This window comes from Coregonus lavaretus (assembly GCF_964263955.1).
Source record: "Coregonus lavaretus genome assembly, chromosome: 1".
In the NCBI taxonomy this organism is placed as follows: domain Eukaryota; kingdom Metazoa; phylum Chordata; class Actinopteri; order Salmoniformes; family Salmonidae; genus Coregonus; species Coregonus lavaretus.
Window position 1 is genome coordinate 51,284,572 of NC_139988.1, and position 25,020 is coordinate 51,309,591.

Here is a 25,020-nt window from a genome sequence, read left to right on the forward strand (position 1 = left end):
ATGAGAGAGGCCTGTAATTTTCATCATAGGTACACGTCAACTATGACAGACAAAATGAGATTTTTTTCCCAGAAAATTTTTAATGAATTTATTTGCAAATTATGGTGGAAAATAAGTATTTGGTCAATAACAAAAGTTTCTCAATACTTTGTTATATACCCTTTGTTGGCAATGACACAGGTCAAACGTTTTCTGTAAGTCTTCACAAGGTTTTCACACACTGTTGCTGGTATTTTGGCCCATTCCTCCATGCAGATATCCTCTAGAGCAGTGATGTTTTGGGGCTGTCGCTGGGCAACACGGACTTTCAACTCCCTCCAAAGATTTTCTATGGGGTTGAGATCTGGAGACTGGCTAGGCCACTCCAGGACCTTGAAATGCTTCTTACGAAGCCACTCCTTCGTTGCCCGGGCGGTGTGTTTGGGATCATTGTCATGCTGAAAAACCCAGCCACGTTTCATCTTCAATGCCCTTGCTGATGGAAGGAGGTTTTCACTCAAAATCTCACGATACATGGCCCCATTCATTCTTTCCTTTACACGGATCAGTCGTCCTGGTCCCTTTGCAGAAAAACAGCCCCAAAGCATGATGTTTCCACCCCCATGCTTCACAGTAGGTATGGTGTTCTTTGGATGCAACTCAGCATTCTTTGTCCTCCAAACACGACGAGTTGAGTTTTTACCAAAAAGTTCTATTTTGGTTTCATCTGACCATATGACATTCTCCCAATCCTCTTCTGGATCATCCAAATGCACTCTAGCAAACTTCAGACGGGCCTGGACATGTACTGGCTTAAGCAGGGGGACACGTCTCGCACTGCAGGATTTGAGTCCCTGGCGGCATAGTGTGTTACTGATGGTAGGCTTTGTTACTTTGGTCCCAGCTCTCTGCAGGTCATTCACTAGGCCCCCCCGTGTTGTTCTGGGATTTTTGCTCACCGTTCTTGTGATCATTTTGACTCCACGGGGTGAGATCTTGCGTGAAGCCCCAGATCGAGGGAGATTATCAGTGGTCTTGTATGTCTTCCATTTCCTAATAATTGCTCCCACAGTTGATTTCTTCAAACCAAGCTGCTTACCTATTGCAGATTCAGTCTTCCCAGCCTGGTGCAGGTCTACAATTTTGTTTCTGGTGTCCTTTGACAGCTCTTTGGTCTTGGCCATAGTGGAGTTTGGAGTGTGACTGTTTGAGGTTGTGGACAGGTGTCTTTTATACTGATAACAAGTTCAAACAGGTGCCATTAATACAGGTAACGAGTGGAGGACAGAGGAGCCTCTTAAAGAAGAAGTTACAGGTCTGTGAGAGCCAGAAATCTTGCTCGTTTGTAGGTGACCAAATACTTATTTTCCACCATAATTTGCAAATAAATGTAATAAAAAATCCTACAATGTGATTTTCTGGATTTTCTTCTCCTCATTTTGTCTGTCATAGTTGACGTGCACCTATGATGAAAATTACAGGCCTCTCTCATCTTTTTAAGTGGGAGAACATGCACAATTGGTGGCTGACTAAATACTTTTTTTCCCCACTGTATCGCCATTGTTGAGAATGGCCATTATGCCTGTAACGATTATTCTTGATTATTAAAGTGCAATTATCCTACAGAGATGAGACTACCGTATTATTACATCTAGTGCTGATAACTAGCCTCTTAAGTGCTGTAGATGTGCAGACGGACCCTCTGTGTAAAATGATGGCTTTTTTAGTTGGCAGAATGACAGGGGCTGTCATTTCATAGCTCCATGAGGCGTGTACGTATTGACCTGTGCAGCTAAGAGAGACATCATTTTAAATTCTGCCCTGGCTGCTCATCTCTATAACTTTGGCTTCAACAGAAATATGGCCAACACTGAAAACTACCAAGGAATCTGAATTCTGTGCAGTGCAAAATTGGTTATTATAAACGTAGAACCTGTGTACAATTTCTGCTTCAAGTTCTACCTTGAAAGCCAGTGAGTGTTTGAAATTATGTGGGTTGTTGTCACAGACTGCATCTCAGCTGTTTCCAAGGTCTGCGCACTGCCCGTCTCGCTCAATACCTCAAGGTTGTAGATAGCCTTTTTAAAAGCAATTACTCATTTTCCCCCCATATGGCAGAGTATGCCAGGGCATCTGAGATTTTATACCCATGTTTTTTTCTTGACAATGCTTTATTCTCAGGAAATGACAGCCAGTAATGATTGCCAGTCCAGCAAAATGTCTGTTTTGTTGCAAACATATCCACAATGGCCAAACTAATCGAATGTTTCTGTTGTTGCAGGACTCCTTATCAGATGCAGACAGGATCAAGTAAGTGGTTCTTAATATAATCTCCTTATGCTTATCTTGACAAATATATGTTGTATTTTCTGTGAGATGTGAGATGCTTCAGCCACAGGATTGAAAATACCAAAATGTGAACCTCAGCATGTCTTGGTATGGGTTTCTGTGTCTATTTGCCTGCCTCACTTTGAGCCCAGTGTTGACACCTCTTCAGTGTACTGTATAGCTCAGTCTTTACTTTGTGGGAAGCTGTAGCCCCCGGTGGCATGACCTGATTGGCAGTGGGTAGATAGGCTGCTTATAGTAGACAGCCAGGTTGGCACCGAGCCATGGCCACAGCCAGCCTTGCCCTGGAGCCCCCCAGCTGCTCCTGTCTAGACGCTTCCTGGGGAGAGGGAGCCGGGCAGGCCACACTCGGGGTGTTTTTACATGTGGTCCTCTTTAAAAGAACCGATCCCAGTCCTCTTTAAAGTGAACTCTGGGTTGGGCCTCCCGAGTGGCGCAGCGGTCTAAGGCACTGCATCGCAGTGCCTAGAGGCGTTACTACAGACCCGGTTTCATTCCCGGGCTGTGCCACAACCGCCGTGGCCGGGAGTCCCATAAGACGGCACACAATTGGCCCAGGGTCGTCCGGGTTAGGGGAGGGTTTGGCCGGGGGTGCTTTACTTGGCTCATCACGCCCTAGTGACTCCTTGTGGCGGGCCGGGTGCCTGCAGGCTGACCCCAGTCGCCAGTTGAACAGTGTTTCCTCAGACACATTGGTGCGGCTGGCTTCCGGGTTAAGCTGGTGGTTGTTAAGGAGCGCGGTTAGGCGGGTCATGTTTCGGAGGACACGTGACTCCCCCTTCGCCTCCCCCGAGCCCGTTGGGGAGTTGCAGCGATGAGACAAGATCGAAATTGGGGAGAAAAAGGGGGCTAAAATACAGGGGGTAAAAAAGAAGCAAAATAACTCAGTTCCCTTTGTTTTCACACCACCCTTGCCTTTTGCCAGTTCACTTCACCTATTTTGTGGTCCGAGTCCTCTTTGCATTCACATTGCTATGTTTAGAGAGCAACCAAGATCTTTTTCCAACATTCACTCAATGCACTCTGGGTTTTTACAAAGTGCAGGACAAGCCATTCCATCAGTGTGTTATCGGACAGCTAAATATACCTACTTACAATGCATTCGGAAAGTATTCAGACCCCCTGACTTTTTGTTACATTACAGCCTTATTATAAAATTGATTGAATTACTTTTTTTCTTCATCAATCTGCACACAATACCCCATAATGACAAAGCGAAAACAGGTTTTTTGAAATGTTTGCGTAATACGTAAAAAAATGTATTTACATAAGTATTCAGACCCTTTGCTATGAGACTCGAAATTGAGCTCAGGTGCATTCTGTTTCCATTGATCATCCTTGAGATGTTTCTACAACTTGGTTTACCACCTGTGGTAAATTCAATTGATTGGACATGATTTGGAAAGGCACACACCTATCTATATAAGCTCCCGCAGTTGACAGTGCATGTCAGAGCAAAAACCAATTCATGAGGTTGAAAGAATTGTCCGTAGAACTTAGAGACAGGATTGTGTCAAGGCACAGATCTGGGAAGGGTACCAAAAAATGTCTGCAGCATTGAAGGTCCCGAAGAACACAGTGGCCTCCATCATTCTTAAATGGAAGAAGTCTAGAACCACCAAGACTCTTCCTAGAGCTGGCCGCCCGGCCAAACTGAGCAATCGGGGGAGAAGGGCCTTGGTCAGGGAGGTGACCAAGAACCCAATGGTCACTCTGACAGAGCTCCAGAGTTCGTCTGTGGAGATGGGAGAACCTTCCAGAAGTACAACCATCTCTGCAGCACTCCACCAATCAGGCCTTTATGGTAGAGTGGCCAGACGGAAGCCACTCCTCAGTAAAAGGTATATGAAAGCCCTCTTGGAGTTTGCCAAAAGGCACGTAAAGGGCTCTCAGACCATGAGAAACAAGATTCTCTGGTCTGATGAAACCAAGATTGAGCTCTTTGGCCTGAATGCCAAGCGTCACGTCTGGAGGAAACCTGGCACCATCCCTACGGTGAAGCATGGTGGTGGCAGCATCATGCTGTGGGGATGTTTTTCAGCGGCAAGGACTGGGAGACTAGTCAGGATCGAGGTAAATATGAACAGAGCAAAGTACAGAGAGATCCTTAATGAAAACCTGCTCCAGAGCGCTCAGGACCTCAGACTGGAGCGAAGGTTCACCTTCCAACAGGAACATCTCTGGAGAGACCTGAAAATAGCTGTGCAGCTACGCTCCCCATCCGACCTGACAGAGCTTGAGAGGATCTACAGAGAAGAATGGGAGAAACTCCCTAAATACAGGTGTGCCAAGCTTGTAGCGTCATACCCAAGAAGACTCAAGGCTGTAATCGCTGCCAAAGGTGCTTCAACAAAGTACTGAGTAAAGGGTCTGAATACTTATGTAAATGTAATATTTCAGATTGTTTTATTTTTTGCAAAGAAATCTAAAAACCTGTTTTTGCATTGTGTGTAGATTGATGAGGGAAAAAATTATTTTATCAATTTTAGAATAAGGCTGTAACGTAACAAAATGTGGAAAAAGCATAACCGCCGATTTAAATGATGCTGTAATTGAAAATTGTATACGCATTGTAGGCCGCTTTAAGAGCTAGAAATTATTTTCTATCCTTTATTTGACACAGAATCAGCTTGAAGCTCAGCAAGCTCATCTTCACAGCCGAGGTATTCCCCGTCCTCGAGACTGCAAATGTAAGGGTCCATCACCCACTATTCCTTTGATAAGTATTCGTCAACATCGGCAAAACGGGATTTAATTTCCACCCGAAGCATGTTCATGTGCCGGGTGAACTCAGTGCGTAAAGACGCAGGTACAGTACCACCAGACTGTTTCATCAGCAGTGGAAATTGTTTTAGCTCCCCTTTTGACATTTTTCCGACTCTGTACTCCAGTTTCCGCACAATAGCGTTGAGAGCGTCTTTGCACTGCATGACGTTTGATTCAGCACCCTGCATCCGCTTGTTTATCTCATTGTAGAGAGTGAATGTATCCGCTAGGTATGCCGTTTTGATCCAAAACGCATCAGTCAGCTGTTCGCACAGTGGTTGATTGTGATCTTGCAAGAATTCCTTTATTCTTTCCTGCAGTTCCATAAAACGCACAAGCACTTGTGTACCTCTGTGTGTAACAGCAGTGTTTAATGCAGTTCATCCTCACACAGCTGGGCAAACAGTCTCTTGTTAGTAGGGCGAGCCTTAATGAAGTTTACAACTTTAACAACAGTTGCCAGGGTGTTACTAAGGTCTTCCGAAAGTTTTTTACTGGCCAATGCTTGGCGATGTAGCATGCAGTGGAAAATTGCGCACCCCGGGGCTTTTTCCTTCAATCGGCTGTTAAATCCCTTGTTTTTGCCCAACAACGCTGCAGCGCCATCAGTGCAGCATGCAACAACATTTTCGTAGGGCAGATTGTTGGACCAGAGATATGAGTCCATAGCTATAAAAATATCTTGGCCTGTTGTTGTTGTGGCTAGATTGGTAGACATTACAATGTCTTGTTTCAAGTCATCACCGTCAATATATTGCGCATAACCAATGAGCACGGATTCGTCTGACACTGTTGTTGTTTCATCCAACTGAATGGCAAAGGGAACATTCCTAAGCTTCTCGTGCAGCTGGTTTTGACAATCTCCAGCCATTTTATCAATTCTGTCGCTGACAGTGTTGTCAGAGTAGGACGGTTCTCACTTTATCCACCACCTGTGGGCAACACAGCGCCTCTACAATTTTCAGGCAGGCGGGTTTGATTAGCTGCTCTCCAATATTGTGCGGCTTTTTAGCCTTGGCAATTAATAGCGAACACTCAAATGACGCCTCCGTGGCTCTGTGTAAATCACTGCCTACTCTTTCAAATGCTTTTCTGATGTCTGTGGATCTTTTTGATAGTGCCAACTGCTTCTTCCTCTAAAAATAATCCTGACCTTCACCAATAGTCTCCTGGTGTTTGGCTTCCTGGTGTCGTTGCATTTTGCTTGGCTTCATGATGTCATTAGCTAGCTTCTCGCCACAAAGGACACATTCTGGCCGAGTCCTGTCCTGTCTTTCAAAAAACCGAAGTTAAGATAACTCTCGAGATATAGCCTTACTTTCTTTTCTGATGATGAGTCATCAGCACTTTTACATTTCTTAGACATGTTGTTTTATTCATAAAATAGTGATGCTCAGACTGAAGGAAAAACGAGCAGCTAGCTGAAACTGATTGAGCGCGGGTCATTGACGTGCACATATTTTTTCCGGGGAATTACCGCTTTTACGTTTCTCTGTCATTATTATTATTTTTTAGATTGGCCTTGGCATTGCAAGCATATGATTTTTAATAACATTTTATAATGTATTCATTTTACAATTAAATTATAGTGGAACATTTTATGCATGTTTGACCTCAAAGCAAATGAGATCACGCGCCCCCCCTGTGAACTCTTGCGCCCCCGAGGTTGGGAACCACTGCCCTATGTTGTGATTCTCACCAAATATGCTGTTGTCTTCTCACACTATTCAAACCCCACAATCGAATAAACAGCTTATGAAGCTCTCTTAGCCTATAGATCACATATTGCAAACAAATAATCTCAACTAAAAACTCGCTAATCAATGTCCAAAAACGGCACACGTTTTTTTCTGCCTACCTGGGGTGTAATCATTAGACATACAGTCAATTAAAACAAGAGTTTCTAGAGTTTCTATTGGACAAATTCAGGTAGGTTCCTCCCCGTTTCGTTCCATCTGCTTCCGTTTAAGAAACGTTTCGCAACAGAATTTGCGTAATGAATACGCCCCTGCATATCATCTTCTCGCTTTTGTGGCACCAATATGAGGGGTTATGGCAGGGGAAATGGTGTTGCAGTAATCTAGTGTGTATGCGGGAATAATGACAAGTGAACCTGGGGAGCTTTGTGTTCACATTGCCCTAAAAAAAGGGAACCGGACCTGAACTCAGACCACCTCTCGAGATGGGCTCGTTTGAGGGGTCTGAGTTCCTTTGGTGTGTTCACACTGCACAAAAAAATAAGCGAACCACACTGAGTTCACAAAAATTGGCTGAAAGTGACCAAGTCTGAAAGCACTCTCAGACACCCAGCCACTGCATCAGTAGCACTGAGACAGAGGGGAGGGAGGGTTCATAGAGATATGGGTGATCCCATCTGGTGCAATGATGACTAGGCCCTGCGGTGTGGTCGGATGGGCGCTGCACAGGTGGGTGAGCGAGAGTGGAAGAGGAGCAGGTTGCTGTTAGCACCAACATCCGTCACCCACACCTCCCTCCCAGCCCTCCTCCCTCTCCTCCTCCCACCCCAGACTGGGCTCAGAGTGAATCTGTGTGATCAGTGCCATTTCCCTGCCGGACCTCCCCGAGAGCCTCGGCAGTCCAGGCTGTGAAAAGTACACACCTGCTGCTGCCACAGCCAATGATGAGTCAAAGCAGAGACAGACCACTAGTTCTCCATCAGTCCTCCTGTCCTCCTCCGCTCCACTTCCTCTCCCACAGGAATCCCTATACTCAGCTAATTACTACTAAATCTATCAAGTGTGTGTGTGTGACAGGGCCTGTGTTTTGAAGTTTAATCTGATCCTCTCGCAGTGAAGTCTAGCGCTGTCTCTATGGAATGCTACAGTGAAGTACCCTTTGGTGTCAGTGAACAAGCTGTGACGCTCAAAAGGGTAAATGTTGTCAGGCCACTATCCACACATATGGGCATCAGGCCGTAATGCTTAATGAATTTCCGCTGATGTAGCGGCTGTCCCCCCCTCTCTTCCCTGTGGTGGTAAATGCTGGTAAGCTGCTTTGTGGCACACAGGCGATGTAATTGATTGGCCTAGATGCCCCTGTGCTCGTGTGGGATGTTGAATAATTCTGTGGGAGATGACCTGTGTCTGACTGACTGAATACAACCGGACCTGAGCTGAGTGCCGCTGTTAATGCCTACCGCCCAGTTGCCCACTCTTGCCCTGGAATTCCTCAAGGCACCAAGCCTCCACAGAGGCCAGAGCTTGGTCCGTCTCCCCAGTAGTAGAGCAGTTTTGTCATGCTGTTCTATAGAATCTTGGCTGTTTGTCTACTGCATATGCAAATCTCCCAACATGTGTTTCTCAGATAAATGGGATTACCAATACGTCGATTGACAGACAGATCTTCCTCCTCTCTCTCCCTCTTTCCACCATACCCCTCCGGATGGGAAAAGGTCATAAAAGTCTAACTCGGCCAGAAATTGTTTCCCATTCTCCACTGAAACCTTGCTGTGCCTCACTGAGTTTTAAACGGCCTCTGCCCTCTGAACCAACCATGCTCAACCATGGTTATTTTAATTAGAGGCTTTTTGTTTACCTCTTTTCCTATATGCCGTGTCTGACTTTCTGTACGGTTGACTAGACATAACACACAAATGCATCCTTCCAGCCTTTATCTCGAGACGTGTACCTGTTGTATACTGTCACTCACAGTGTCATGTTGTGACTACCATGGGATGGCCCCTATGAAAGACGGATAAGTAGTGACAGTGATGAGATGACTGACCATGCTGTTGCCATGAAGCAGTCAGGGAACTAGACATCAGAGGCCTAGGGAGGGCTGTCATTCTGTTGGACATCCTAAGCATTGCTGTTGGGTGTTTCACTGTTGCAAAATGAGTTATTTTTTGTTCAATTTTTGATAGCATTTCACTTTTCTTCAGCTCACTATGATGCACACACCTACCTCTCTAAGATCACAAGGACAAAGTCTAATGCATGTAAAACCCCTGACCCTGAATGTCTTACTGTCCCAGTCTTTCAAATTACTTTCTGAAAGTTTGGGAATCACTATTTTCTCTTATCGCAGTTATTTCCCCAATGTGCCTTTGCCACTCTCCTCCACCTCTTCGTTGGCTCCTGTGGAGCATCTCAATGTGCAAGGCTTTTAGAGCTGTTTGTAACACCGCTTAAAAAGTAGCCCAACCACTGTGGACTCAGGTGCTCGGTAGTCTGTAATTGCAAGACCCTTTTATGCTGTGACATGCTCATTTTGCTTTGCTGTTGTACCGTAATGCTAAATCATCCAATTTAGATCCTTGCTTTTATATACACACTGTGCATTGGTTAGCAGGAATTGTGTTCTGTGCAAGCCTTGTGTTGTACCATATAGTTAATCTACATTTTTCCTCACTGCTTCCATTTACAGCTGAGTAGAGTGGATTACGTTCCCTTTGCTATTCTTTACCCAAGGCATAAGCTCTGCTTCTTATAAAGGTCAAAGGTCAAATAGGAGGTGCTTATATTTATCCTGTTACAAGTTTGTAACCTGTACAAGTGTGTGGTGTGCAATAAAAATGTTGCCATCATTGACGCCGACTCTGGAGCAATTAGGGTTAAGTGCCTTGCTCAAGGGCAGATCAACAGATTTTTCACCTAGTTGACTCTGGGATTTGAACTAGCAACCTTTCGGTTACTGGCCTAGCGCTCTTACCACTTGGCATTCAGGCCAAAGAGTTCAATCTTGGTTTCATCAGACCAGAGAATCTTGATTCTCATGGTCTGAGAGTCCTTTTGGTGCCTTTTGGCAAACTCCAAGCGGGCGGTTCTCCCATCTCCACAGACGAACTCTGGAGCTCTGTCAGAGTGACCATTGGGTTCTTGGTCACCTCCCTGATCAAGGGCCTTCTCCCCCGATTGCTCAGTTTGGCCGGGCGGCCAGCTCTAGGAAGAGTCTTGGTGGTTCCAAACTTCTTACATTTAAGAATGATGGAGGCCACTGTGTTCTTGGGAACCTTCAATGCTGCAGATATTTTTTGATACCCTTCCCCAGATCTGTGCCTCGACACAGTCCTGTCTCTGAGCTCGATGGACAATTCCTTTGACCTCATGGCTTGGTTTTTGCTCTGACATGCACTGTCAACTGTGGGACATTATATAGACACGTGTGTGCCTTTCCAAATCATGTCCAATCAATTGAATTTACCACAGGTGGTCTCCAATCAAGTTGTAGAAACATCTCAAGGATGATCAATGGAAACAGGATGCACCTGAGCTCAATTTCGAGTCTAATAGCAAAGGGTCTGAATACTTATGTAAATTAGGTATTTCTGTTTTTTATTTTTTTTATTTGCAAAAAAAATCTATAAACCTGTTTTCACTTTGTCATTATGGGGTATTGTGGGTAGATTGATGAGGGAAAAAAATTAGGAAATCCATTTTAGAATAAGGCTGTAACGTAACAAAATGTGGAAGAAGGGAAGGAGTCTGAATACTTTGCGAATGCACTGTATTTGTTGTATGCATGCATACTTACCTCAAGTAAACTTGTACAGGGTTACAGGGTACTAATCAAAAGAGAACCATCGCGCTCTCCCAGAAGCTTGGCTGGTGCGTAAAACCCACAAATTCAGACAAAGATATAGAAGCTGGCGCCGGAGGAGATGGCTGCTGTTTTACGGCCCCCTAACCAATTGTGCTATTATGTGTGTTTTTTCGCGTTATTTGTAATTTATTCTGTACATAATGTTTCTGTCACCATCTCTTATGACCAAAAATAGCTTCTGGATATCAGGACAGCGATTACTCACCTCGTATTGGACAAAGATGTTTTCGTCAATGAGTCGGACGCGAAGGATATTCGACAAGGCCCAAATCCCTGTCATTCGCATGAGAAAGAGACGGAGATATCGTGGACGTAGGTTGGGGTGCCTTGTAAGGATCTGACGGCGAGCAAGTAATCTGCCTCTTCCATCAGTCCTTTTAGCCAAGGTACAATCATTGGATAAAACAAAATGGACGACCTAAGATCAAGGATATCCTACCAACGGGACATTAAAAACTGTATTATCTTATGTTTCACCGAGTCGTGGCTGAACGACGACATGGATAACATACATCTGGCAGGGATATACACTACATCAGCAGAATAGAACGTCTGACTCCGGTAAGACAAGGGGTGGCGGTCTGTGTGTATTTGTAAACAAAAGCTGGTGCACGAAATCTAATACTAAGGAAGTCTTGAGGTTTTGCTCGCCTGAGGAAGAGGATCATGATAAGCTGTAGACCACATTATTTACGAAGAGAGTTTTCCTCAAAATTTTTCGTAGCTGTCTATTTACCACCACAAACCGATGCTGGCACTAAGATTGCACTCAATGAGCTGTATAAGGCCATAAGTAAACAGGAAAACGCTCATCCAGAGGCAGCGCTCCTAGTGGTCGGGAACTTTAATGCAGGGAAACTTAAATCCGTTCTGCCTAATTTCTACCAGCATGTTAAATGTGCAACCAGAGGAAAAAATACTCTAGACCACCTTTACTCCACACACAGAGACGCGTACAAAGCTCTCCCTCGCCCTCCATTTGGCAAATCTGACCATAATTCTATCCTCCTGATTCCTGCGTATACGCAAAAACTAAAGCAGGAAGCACCAGTGACTCGGTTAATAAGGAAGTGGTCAGATGACGCAGATGCTAAGCTACAGGACTGTTTTGCTAGCACAGACTGGAATATGTTCCGGGATTCTTCCGATGGCATTGAGGAGTACACCACAACAGTCACTGGCTTCATCAATAAGTGTGTCAATGACGTTGTTCCCACAGTGACCGTACGTACACACCCCAACCAGAAGCCATGGAATAGAGGGAACATCCGCTCTGAGCTAAAGGGTAGAGCTGCCGCTTTCAAGGAGCTAAATCACTTCTATGCTCGCTTCGAGGCAGGCAACACTGAAGCATGCATGAGAGCATCGGCTGTTCCGGATGACTGTGATCACGCTCTCCGTAGCCGATGTGAGTAAGACTTTTAAGCAGGTCAACATTCACAAGGCCGCAGGGCCAGACAGATTACCAGGATGTGTACTCCGAGCATGCGCTGACCAACTGGAAAGTGTCTTCACTGACATTTTCAACATGTCCCTGACTGAGTCTGTAATACCAACATGTTTCAAGCAGACCACCATAGTCCCTGTTCCCAAGAACACTAAAATAATCTGCCTAAATGACTACCGACCCGTAGCACTCACGTCTGTAGCCATGAAGTGCTTTGAAAGGCTGGTCATGGCTCACATCAACACCATTATCCCAGAAACCCTAGACCCACTCCAATTTGCATACCGCCCCAACAGATCCACATATGATGCAATCTCTATTGCACGCCACACTACCCTTTCCCACCTGGACAAGAGGAATACCTACGTGAGAATGCTATTCATTGACTATAGCTCAGCGTTCAACACCATAGTGCCCTCAAAGCTCATCACTAAGCTAAGGACCGTGGGACTAAACACCTCCCTCTGCAACTGGATCCTGGACTTCCTGACGGGCCGCCCCCAGGTGGTAAGGGTAAGTAACAACACATCTGCCACGCTGATCCTCAACACGGGGGCCCCTCAGGGGTGCGTGCTCAGTCCCCTCCTGTACTCCCTGTTCCCCCATGACTGCATGGCCAGGCACGACTCCAACACCATCATTAAGTTCGCCGACAACACAACAGTGGTAGGCCTGATCACCGACAACGATGAGACAGCCTATAGGGAGGAGGTCAGAGACCTGGCCGTGTGGTGCCAGGATAACAACCTCTCCCTCAGTGTGATCAAGACAAAGGAGATGATTGTGGACTACAGGGAAAAAAAAGAAGACTGAGCATGCCCCCTTCTCATCGACGGGGCTGTAGTGGAACAGGTTGAGAGCTTCAAGTTCCTTGGTGTCCACATCACCAACAAACTATCATGGGCCAAACACACCAAGACAGTCGTGAAGAGGGCACGACAAAGCCTATTTCCCCTCAGGAGACTGAATAGATTTGGCATGGGTCCTCAGATCCTCAAAAAGTTCTACAGTGCACCTTCGAGAGCATCCTTACTGGTTGCATCACCGCCTGGTATGGCAACTGCTCGGACTCCGACCGCAAGGCACTACAGAGGGTAGTGCGTACGGCCCATTACATCACTAGGGTCAAGCTTCCTGCCATCCAGGACCTCTATACCAGGCAGTGTCAGAGAAAGGCCCTAAAAATTGTCAAAGACTCCAGCCACCCTAGTCATAGACTGTTCTCTCTGCTACCGCACGGCAAGCGGTACCAGAGCGCGAAGTGTAGGTCCAAAAGGCTTCTTAACAGCTTCTACCCCCAAGCCATAAGACTCCTGAATAGTTAATATTGGCTACCCAGACTATTTGCGTTGTTAATGTGTAATTCATTTCACTGCATCAGGGATAACGTACACAGACGTTCCGGCTTTACAGCCTTCAGTGTGTAGGTACAATTTTCTTTTCATTTAAAACAGCATTTGTAAAGAACAACAGATGAGCAGCAGGTGCTTCTAATCAGGCTTGCCACTCATCTGCCAATCAGGGATGTGGCTTTTCTGGTCTACCTGTATACAAATTAGTCACAAAGAAATGCTGAGTTATAGGGTACGGGAGCGGGCACGAAGGGCAACTCACAAATCAACCGCCCCAGGTGTCCGCTCACCTAAATACATCATATCAATTAATGAGATAGCCCACCACAAAGTACATCGGGCACAGCCATTCATAAATATGTGGGGCCAACTCATAAATGATATGCAAAATCTGATATGGACAGTGTTCTTGTATAACAGTCTAAATGTGGCTTATAGGAAGGAAGTGAAATCGAATTATTCGTTTAAACCGTGTGGAGATACAGAATTTAATTTATATATCCACATGGCTTCTCTTTGGAGTAATTTGTTGTCATAGTCACCTCTACGTGGTGGATGAACTTTTTAGATCCCGACGCAACGCAATTGATTAATAGAATGATTTTGTTCTATAAAGTGTCTCGCAACTGGCGAGGTGATATGTTATGTTCTCCAAGGCGTACTTTCAAGGCGCGGGATGTTTTTCCAATATAAATCTTATTACAAGAACACTGTAACATATAAAGAACTCCTTTAGTAGTGCACATTATACATTACTTTATATCATAGGTCCTAGAAGTTTGAGGGCATACAAAGTTAGAACATTTCCTTATCGTGCTGCAAGAGGTACAAGATCTACAGGGGAAGCATCCTTTTATGAATGCCTCTTTTCTCTCTGACCACATGTTTGATTTCTTGATTGTTTATAGGTGAATAAAGGTGGATTCTGGAAGGCTGAATTTAAATAGGAGTCTGATAATATGTGCAAATGTTTATTGACAATAGACTTGATGCCATTACGGCTATCATTGAAAGTAAGTATATAGTTTACAGAAAACTCTATTCTGTTTTTGTTGGGATTTATTAAGTAGCTGGTTTCTGTTCAAGCTTTTAACTTGTGTTTGAGCTTTATCAAGCCAGGTAGCAGGGTATCCTCTCAAGCGAAAACGCTCAAGGAGAGGGCGATAACTATCAGAAGGTTTTCTGTGAACTGTAGTACTTAGAGGTTGTCCCTTTGTAACATGTACATCTAAGAAGTCTATAGAGTTAATGTTATTTTCCATTGTGAAGGAAATTGATTGTACTTCAGAGTTCATGTAGTTAAGAAATTCATTTAATTCGGAACCTGTCAAGATCATAAAGCAATCTTCTATATAGCGGGTCCAATATTTAACATGATCTTTGTAAGGATTATTTTCATAAATTAAATCAAATTTGAATTTCCCCATTTAATAGATTTGCATAGTTGGGAGCTAATGGAGTTCCCATTGCTGTTCCAAAAGACTATAGGTAGTGATATTTATCAAATAGAAAATCGTTTTTAGTAAGCACTAGTTGTGCAAGCTCAATGATATAATTTGTAGGCACATTGCTTAAGCGGTTGGAGAGGAAGAATTTGAGGGCCTCCATACATCCATCATTCAGAATATTGGTCTTGTGGCAACCTGGGGGCAAGCAGGGCGATACAAAGGAAGTAGCAGGACCTTGGTCAGCTCCAGAGGGCTAGAGAGGCCAAGGTGAGTCAGCACCATGGACAGCTCTACAGGCACCAACTGGGGCTGGTGATTCAACACCAATACTACCCAGTCCAGGTGCTGCAACCAATTGGCACCTGGAATTGGTCCCACCTGTCCCTCGTTACCCCAAATGGGTATAAGTAGAGGTGCAATCACTCGGACGCTTGGGCAGACAGGCAGAGGGTATGCCTAGACCGCAGAAGAACCAATCAGACGCCAAAGAAGATACTAGGCAATGTTTGACTCACCTGTCTCGCTCTCTTCCTTTTCTTTGTCCCCCAAAAGAAGAGGACCCATTCCAGGGCAGCATGCCACCCAGCACAAGTTGAGAGCAAGTATTGAAACCCCGGACTCATCGCTTTCTCTCTCCCTTTTTTTTGCTCATTAACACAGGCGGTCCGAGAAGCCGCCACGGCTGACACAGTGACCCACCCGTTACCTGAGAGGCCTTTCAGTTGGATTTCTCCCCTCCCCGTTCCCCCAACCTTTATTAAAGAACAACTTTCGTTTGAGCACCACAAAACGGTCTCCCGCTGTGTTATTTTGTGAGTTTCACCTCTGACTCCCCTGGGCTACCGCAGTTGGTGGAGAATGCGGGCACAACCCTCCCATGCTCTGAACCACAATAAAATATGAAGCTGGTGGAAGCCCAAAGCCTCCTTGCCCTTCAGGAGGCCGTCACACAGCTTAGCCAAGCCATGGTCCGGCCGGACCAAATGACGGAACAAGCCAAGGTCCTCACCAAGCTAACTGCTGAAGATCACATTGAAGCTTATCTAGAGGTATTTGAGTGCACTACAGAGAGAGATCGATGGCCCAAGGAGGACTGGGCTGGCAAAGTGGCCCCCTTTTTGATTGGAGAAGCACAGAAGGCCTGTAGGGACTTGGCATTGGCGGATGTCGACAACTATGCTGCTCTGAAAACTGCTATCTTGGCCCATTATGGGCACAACCTACAAACCCGGGCCCAACGGTTCCACTCCTGGGCCCATGATGGCCACGCTGCGGTAAGACCTCAAATAGCCAAGCTGGTTAGATTAACTCGAAGTTGGCTTACCACGGGGGATGGGCCATCAGCAATAGATCGACCGGTAATAGACAAATGTATCCGGGGCCTCCCCACCGACGCAAAGTGCCATGCTGCCCAGAGCAACCCCCCGTCAGTTGACGCCCTGGTTGCTTTTATTAGAAAATCACCAGGTTACTGTAGAGATGTTGTGAAGCAGTAGGCCAGAGCCCAGTAGGCCTGAAGGCGAGGCCAAACCAACGCGTGGTAGAAAGGGAGACGCATATTTGAACCCCACTTCATGACGGCCTCCTATTACTGAACCCAGACCACCCCCGAGGCGGCGGCCACTAGTTAGCGGGGACCAGAGAAGGTGTTAAACCTGTGGCCAGGAGGGACATCTGGCCTGAAGCTGCCTGGGAAACGACGAGTCCATGCTGACGGCCAGTCCCGCAGAGAAGACCACCAGACGGTGCGACTACCTCACAACCTGCTGGGCACACGAAGCAACTGCAGCCCCCCAGATCCCCGTCAAAATAGACAGGCAGGACGCGGCCACCTTGTTGGACACAAGTAGTATGGTCACTCTCATCAAGCCTCAGTTTGCTGCCGACCCCTTAGGGCCGCCCATAACAGTGGCTTGTATACATGGGGATACGAAAAGTTACCCCACCTGCCATGTGGAAGTGCAAACCCCTCAAGGTAGCTTTGTGATTGTAGCCGGGGTAGTAGACATTTCCAGTAGATGTCCTAGTGGGCCGGGACTGCCCAAATTTTCACAGAGGGGCCACAGCCCCTAGGAGAACAGCTTTGGGGTAAAGGAGAACGGTTCCCCGAAGTAGAAGCGTCATACCAGCCTGTGCCGCCGCTTCCCCGCCCACCTCCTCAGACTCTGCGGAGGCCCCAGCCAATCCCACCTTGGGTCCCCCCGGCACCGACCGAGATGAAGAGCACCCCGGGGAGGAGAACTCCCCTGGCTAAATGTTTTCAGAGATTCCCTTTGTGGAGGAGGGAATGGGAACCTAGATGGTTTTTGGAGTTGCAAGCCTTTAACTTTATCGTGGGGCACAGGTCCGGGAAATCCCATTGGAATGTCGATGCCCTGTCCAGGAGGGATGCATGCTGGTTGATCGACAGCCTGTCAGCCGGCTATGAGCTTGAGGGGGGTGGTATGTGGCAACCCGGGGGCCAGCAGGGAGCTACAAAGGAAGGAGCAGGACCTTGGTCAGCTCCAGAGGGCTAGAGAGGCCAAGGTGAGTCAGCACCATGGACAGTTCTACAGGCACCAACTGGGGCTGCGATTCAACACCAATACTACCAAGTCCAGGTGCTGCAACCAATTAGCACCTGGAATTGGTCCCACCTGTCCCTCATTACCCCAAATGGGTATAAGTAGAGGTGCAGTCACTCGGACGCTTGGGCAGACAGGCAGAGGGTATGCCTAGACCTCAGAAGAACCGGAGTGAGAATGATGAGCACCTCGATCAGACGACAAAGAAGATACTAGGCAATGTTTGACTCACCTGTCTCTCTCTCTATTCCTTTTCTTTGCCCTCAAAGGAAGAGGACCCATTCCCGGGCAGCATGCCACAGGCGGTCCGAGGAGCCGCCAAGGAGGACACAGTGACCTGAGAGGCCTTTAGTTGGATTTCTCCCCTCCCCGTTCCCCCAACCTTTATTAAAGAACAACTTTTGTTTGAGCACCACAAAACGGTCTCCCGCTGTGTTATTTTATTTTGAGTTTCACCTCTGACTCCCCTGGGCTGCCACAGTATATAGCTATGAGACATTAAGAGTGACTAGCCAATTTCCTTCACTAATAACTGATATACTTTTTAGTTTCATTAGAAAATCAGTGGTGTCTTTTAAATAAGATGGCAACTGTTTGACTAATGGATAAATGTGAAGTCCACATAACCAGACACTTTTTCTGTTTCTGAAACGATGGGTCTTAATGGAGGGTCTGTGGTTGATTTGTGAACCTCAAACAGACCATAAAGGGTCGAAACTGTAGGTTTTGGGACAGAAAGATATTTAAATTCCTGTTCTGTCTACCATTTATTTTGTAGTCCTTTATCGAGGACTTTATTTTATAGTTGGTAGGATTGAAATCTTCTTGTAACATTTATCATGCAACATACTATTATTTTTTCAATTTGCATGTTGGTATTAGAAATCACAATCCCACCTCCCTTATCTGATATCTGTATATTAATTGAGTTGTCATTCGTTAAGTCATCGAGCATTTTCTTAAAACTCCTGGAAAGGTTTTGTTTACGTTGTAAATGTGGACTTTCACTTTGTTTCTTTAGTTGGATGTCAATGACACTTCCTACCAGTCTGCAAAATGTACTAACTGATGGGTTATTTACAAAAGGAATGAAAGTACTGTGTAGTACCCACAGACTGTGCCAAAGACCAATTTTCTGCCTGTTACTCAAACCTGTGCCCTGAAGGAGCCCAGAAGAAAGCGTGAAATCCTGTGTGTATTTATAGAGTAAAACATTGGCCGCCCCCCCACCAACCAGAACCATACCATGAATCATTGATGTTCTCTCTTCTTGAGCTGTTCTGGTTGGCAGGTGTGTCGCTAAACGTGTGTCTATTCCTTCCTTCCCCTCTGTGAAGCAGTAGACTGGAAGTGTCAGGATGGGAGCTCGCGTCGATTTAAAGATTTAGTGTCTACAAGCTGTTTGGTGGGGAAAAAGTTCCATTGATCTTTGCAGACGCAGCGCGGGGGAACAGACAGTGGTGCGAGGGCTAATTTGATTCCACATTGTCACACCCAATCACACCCTGTCACAGGGTAACGCACCTGGATGTTCCTGATGTGGTCCCATGTCTGCACAATCAATTGCCTGATTCTCCCAACCTAATCTGAGCCTACTGGAAGTCACAGCCTAAACGTACGTCAGTGGACGGTAGTTAGGAGCTTTCTGCTGCCAACTAGCTACCTGTCTCTGCATACCCTGTTCTCTCTCTCTCCTCCTCCATTCTCCCTGCTTTCTTTGTGCTTTTTCTTGAGCTATCTGTTGTTGCTGGTTGGATGTGTCAGTGACGTGTTGAAAAACCTTGTGGTCTCGTTTTAACCGCTGTCATGCAGCAGCATGATCCCCTAGGTGTAGGAGTCCATCTGATTGGACAGACTCCGAGAAAACTGTGGTTTTAATAGAAGTGTGCAGTGAGTGGGTGGCTGGATGCTGCATGGTGTGATGTGGTAAGAGAATTGGGGACAGTGGGTTGTGGCAGATAGCAGATGTGTCCTGTCCCATGTCAGCTGCTCTGTCCCCCCAGCATCCTGACAGCTTCTCCCATGAAATCCACAGACACACTAGGGCAAAGGGACCTAGGCACAGTCAGGGAATCAATCACCCGTGACACAGGCCACTCGCCTGCCCGCTGCAGACACACACAGAGGGCTGCGGACAATCATGTGTTCTCTCTCTCTCTCTTAAGCACACAGAAAAAAATATGTCATAAATATGCACCCACTCATATGCATGCACCTGCAAAACTAATGTCTCTTTCTTTCTTTCTCATATGCCAGTTTTCATAGTTGTTAATTATGATTTTCTCTATTCCCCATTTTGTTGTTCACTCAAATTCAGTATCTACTGTCAGTTAACTGTGTCTCCCTGAATTATGTGGCTGAAGCAAGTTCTCATGGCTCTCTGTTTATCTTGTTAGTCTAGTCAATATTTGAAAAAACAATACTGTCTGTGAATCATTCCACTGCACCTGGGCTGACTGTTCTCCCCCTACCTCCTTCTCCACCCGTCCCTCCCCTCCAGGATCCTGCAGCAGCAGAATGAAGACCTGCGCCGGCGGCTCTCCCACACCACCCACAAGATGGAGGCCATCGAGACTGAGTTTGAGACCAGCCGCCACTACATGCAGGAGGAGATGGGTCGCACGCGCGACGACCTGGAAAAGATGAGAGACAAGTTCCGCAGGTGACGAGTTCAACCTCCCTCATTTCCTGAGCCAATTGTCAATGTTATGTGAAGCACTCTCACTATCTCGTAACACAGATAATATTCCCTTCCCTTACACCGCACACTGTGCTCACTCACTTCCTTTTGTTTTGTTAAGTTTCTGCCACATGGAACATGATTATACCAAACATTAGGAACACCCCCCCCCCCCCTAAGTTGGCTGGATGTTCTTTGGGTGGTGGCCCATTCTTGATACACACGGGAAACTGTTGAGCTTGAAAAACCCAGCAGTGTTGCAGTTCTTGACACAAACCGGTGTGTCTGGCACCTACTACCATACCCCGTTCAAAGGAACTGAAATATTTTGTCTTGCCCATTCACCCTCTGAATGGCACACATACACAATCCATGTCTCAATTGTCTCAAGGCTTAAAAATCATTTAACCTGTCTCCTCCTCTTCATCTACACTGATTGAAGTGGATTTAACAAGTGACATCAATAAGGGATCATAGATTTCACTTGGATTCACCTGGTCAGTCTATGTCATGGAAAGAGTTCTTAATGTTTTGTATACTCAGTGTATAATCTATATTTCATAACGTTGTTGTTCAATCAGAGGATGTTGCCCCAGGGCTCTTCTGTGCCCCACCACACTTTCTCTGTCAGCCCTAGTTGGTGATAACATCAGGCCTTCCTTGACAATACATGGCCACCAGTCTTTCAGAACCTGATTAAAAGCAAATGTTTCTCCTGCAGATTATTATTCTTGTTTGCTGTGTTTGCTTTCCCTGGCAGTACACCTGCAACCCACCTCCCAGCTCTTGATTAAGAAATCAATCTTTACACATCTGCTTGTCAATCAAGTTAATTCTGAAGTAAAAGGCAAGCCAAGTCCCATCTGTGTACAACTTGTAGCTTGTAACACATATAACAACAGATGAAATAAATGAAGTAAAGTATGATGAGCGAGGGGAAGCGAACGATGCATAATTATGTAATCACCAATTGTGAATGAAGAACAGGTTGGGCCATTCTATATTGATCTATTCTAATTTGTATCCCTATATCAGTCCATCGAATCCAAGCAGTTTTATCAGTCTACTCTGGCCTACTTGGATTACGTAATTTACAATGACAAGAAGACCAAGACGAACGGATGCACATGCTGCATTAGCGTTGCTACAAAATCTGACTGAAAACTACTGATGGTGGGGAAGAAATGAATCATGACATCTCTGACGATTATTCTTCTGATTCTTCTGATTCTGAGAGCGTGCCAGTGCCACCACCAAATGAAACGGTGAGAGGAAAGAGGAAGAGACTGCACCGTTGGATAGAACAAGCCAGTGACAATGCCACGGGCCGATTATCAGCACAAAATGTCATCACTGAAAGAGCAGGCCCTACATCTCAAGCAAATAACATCAGCAATGCACTCAGCAGCTTTCGTTGTTTATGTGACATGAGCTGACAATAATTGACTATTATTATTCATAATAATGCCATTAGTGCTTTTGTACTGATTTTCACTTTTATCAAGCACACTTGGCATTTATGTTGTTTAAAGCTACTGATGTTTTCATCGTTTGGCCGCGCATCTTGCTGACCGTGCGTGTTGGTGGTTGGGGTATTATTTTCCTTTTTTTGTATAAGAAATAAGCTGTTACCTTGTTCCAACACATTTCTTCTGTTTCATAGTTGTAACAAAGGCACTCCACTAATAAAGTGCATTCAACACACCATTTTTTTTTTTTTTTTTTTACATAGTCTACAGTAACAAAAATGATTTATTTTTTTCGTATTCTGTTACCGAAGACATTCATAAGCACAACCAAATGATTATTTTTGCTATAGCATATATTAAATGTATTAATAACACTGTTAGAATTTTGCAGTCAGAATGACTGCTCATTAGGTCGAAGGGGGGTACCTCGAGGCCCAACGATTCTAGTGTTAATGGCAGGTTAATAAAAAAAAGGCTACAAAATGACGTGCGTGTACTGGTGGGGGGTATGCCTAATCCATCTTTTAATGAGACAAGAAACTGTCTCGCTTTAATGAGATTGTAAAGCTAATGTCATTATGAAGGGACATGGTAATGTTCAATGAGGTTCCCACCACCACACTTAGAAGGGTTCAAGGCTGACCTTTTTAACAAGGAGCAGGTGTGCGCCTTGTGGTGGATACTTTAATCAATAATGAGGAGAGACAAGGTCAATCACCAATCAGAATATTAACTTTATTAAAGACGTATCGATAAGGGAGCTGGTCACAATATCCACACCAAAGTGAGTAGAGTGAGAGCCCACTGAGTGGAGTGAGCCTCAGGGTTATATACTGTCTCAGAATAGGTGCAACATCAGAGATTACGTACAATGGTTCCAAACTCTAATCCCACACATCCTGTGCCAGACCTTGGCCCCAAATACAAAGAACGTGTTGTTTTGTTCAGTACTAAGAACTTTAAAAGGACATTTATTGTTACTTAGTCTCCACCTTGCTAAAAAGTGAACCAGGGGAGAGAACAATCTTCCCCAAGGCCCAAGGAGGGGGTGACTGGCATACAAACATTGTGGAGACAAGTGATTGGTTCCCATTACTCACGCCATCCCTTCACATGGTTTGCAATAGGTAAAGACACATATTCACATATGGAAACAATGTTTCCTTCTGACCTCCTTTGCCCTATTCTCTTTCTGATATTCTGCGTAGCAACAAGGACATGTGATAGACAAGCCTGACTTCTCCCCAGGTGACTGAGGCCTAAATGAGGGAGGAAGTGCAGCTGCCCACACCAGAGTCCGAAAGGAGACATTCTAATAACAAGAGTTCAACAGTTCAATCATATAAGCATATTCTGCAGATAAGACATCTTAATTATCTATGTTACTTAGCTAATTCTGATTTCTCCACCACAGCCTAAATTGAAAAATGTAGGTGCACACAATGAAATGTAGGAGCACAATGAAAAATAGTTGAGGTAATAAAGCTAGAATCTTTAATTTTTGCGGGTAAACATAACTTTGCGGCACACATTTCCCGATCTGGTGTCGGGTGATAATGTTTGCCATTTTGTTTCTTAAGCACAAGATGTCTATTAAATCGTGAAATATGTTGCCTCCATTTGAATTATTTTCCAATAAATGTCCCATATCTTTCTTTATATGTAAATGTACCATTTCATTTTTATCTTGCGGACAATATGTATATGGAAAAACAGCTTTGTCATTTACTGTTCATATGCATATAGAAATGGTTTTGCTCTGGGGTTAAGTAATGTTAAAAAAACACATGGCTGCTTATTTCAAATCCCCTGTGTGTGTGTGTGTGTGTGGGGGGGGGGGGGGATTCAAAAGCAATCATCCCAGTTTATCTCCAATCAAGAGGCATCTCTTCCTGTTTTTCGGTCCGAGCAGCCAGTCACTTTCAATTATCCCTGCAGTGTTTCCATCATAAATCGGAGCATGAGGCTACATGCCTATGCGGGATACGCTGGTCCATCTGCGTGTCCCTACTAGATGATCACACATATCAATGCAGCCTCAGCAAAGATAATGGTTAAATTGGATTACCGTTGTTTAATGTGAGTGCTCCACTCCTATGTCCTATCTGATTATGTTCCAGGATTCTTCCGATAGCATTGAGGAGTACACCACATCAGTCACTGGCTTTATCAATAAGTGCATCGATGACGTCGTCCCCACAGTGACCGTACGTACATACCCCAGCCAGAAGCCATGGATTAGAGGCAACATCCTCACTGAGCTAAAGGGTAGAGCTTCCGCTTTCAAGGAGCGGGACTCTAACCCAGACGCTTATAAGAAATCCCGCTATGCCCTCCGATGAACCATCAAACCGGCAAAGAGTCAATACAGGACTAAGATTGAATCGTACTACACCAGCTCTGACGCTTGTCGGATGTGACAGGGCTTGAAAACTATTACAGACTACAAAGGGAAGCACAGCCACGAGCTGCCCAGTGACACAAGCCTACCGGACGAGTTAAATAAATTATATGCTTGCTTCAAGGCAAGCAACACTGAAGCATGCATGAGAGCATCAGCTGTTCCGGATGACTATGTGATCACGCTCTCCGTAGCCGATGTGAGTAAGACTTTTAAGCAGGTCAACATTCACAAGGCCGCAGGGCCAGACGGATTACCATGACGTGTACTCGGAGCATGCGCTGACCAACTGGCAAGTGTCTTCACTGACATTTTCAACATGTCCCTGGCTGAGTCTGTAATATCAACATGTTTCAAGCAGACCACCATAGTCCCTGTGCCCAAGAACACTAAGATAACCTTCCTAAATGACTACCTGGTCTGTAGCCATAAAGTGCTTTGAAAGGCAACACCATCATCCCAGAAACCCTAGACCCACTCCAATTTGCATACCACCCCAACAGATCCACAGATGATGCAATCTCTATTGCACGCCACACTGCCCTTTCCCACCTGGACAAGAGGATCACCTACGTGAGAATGCTATTCATTGACTACAGCTCAGTGTTCAACACCATAGTGCCCTCAAAGCTCATCACTAAGCTAAGGACCCTGGGACTAAACACCTCCCTCTGCAACTGGATCCTGGACTTCCTGACGGGCCGCCCCCAGGTGGTAATGGTAGGTAACAACACATCTGCCACGCTGATCCTCAACACGGGGGCCCCTCAGGGGTGCGTGCTCAGTCCCCTCCTGTACTCCCTGTTCACCCATGATTGCATGGCCAGGCACGACTCCAACGCCATCATTAAGTTTGCCGACGACACAACAGTGGTAGGCCTGATCACCGACAACGATGAGACAGCCTATAGGGAGGAGGTCAGAGACCTGGCCGTGTGGTGCCAGGATAACAACCTCTCCCTCAACGTGATCAAGACAAAGGAGATGATTGTGGACTACAGGG

General features: G+C 45.6%; 1 protein-coding gene across 1 annotated transcript in view; it reads left to right on the forward strand.

The window, feature by feature from the left end:
• LOC311109056 (tight junction-associated protein 1-like) overlaps nucleotides 1-25,020 on the forward strand; it is a 120,586-nt gene that overhangs the window by 66,628 nt on the left and 28,938 nt on the right. Inside the window, exons 5-6 of the mRNA XM_084151842.1 lie at nucleotides 2,261-2,289; nucleotides 19,968-20,129. Of these exons, the coding sequence (XP_084007968.1) occupies nucleotides 2,261-2,289; nucleotides 19,968-20,129 (191 nt within the window). The remainder of the gene's footprint in view (nucleotides 1-2,260; nucleotides 2,290-19,967; nucleotides 20,130-25,020) is intronic.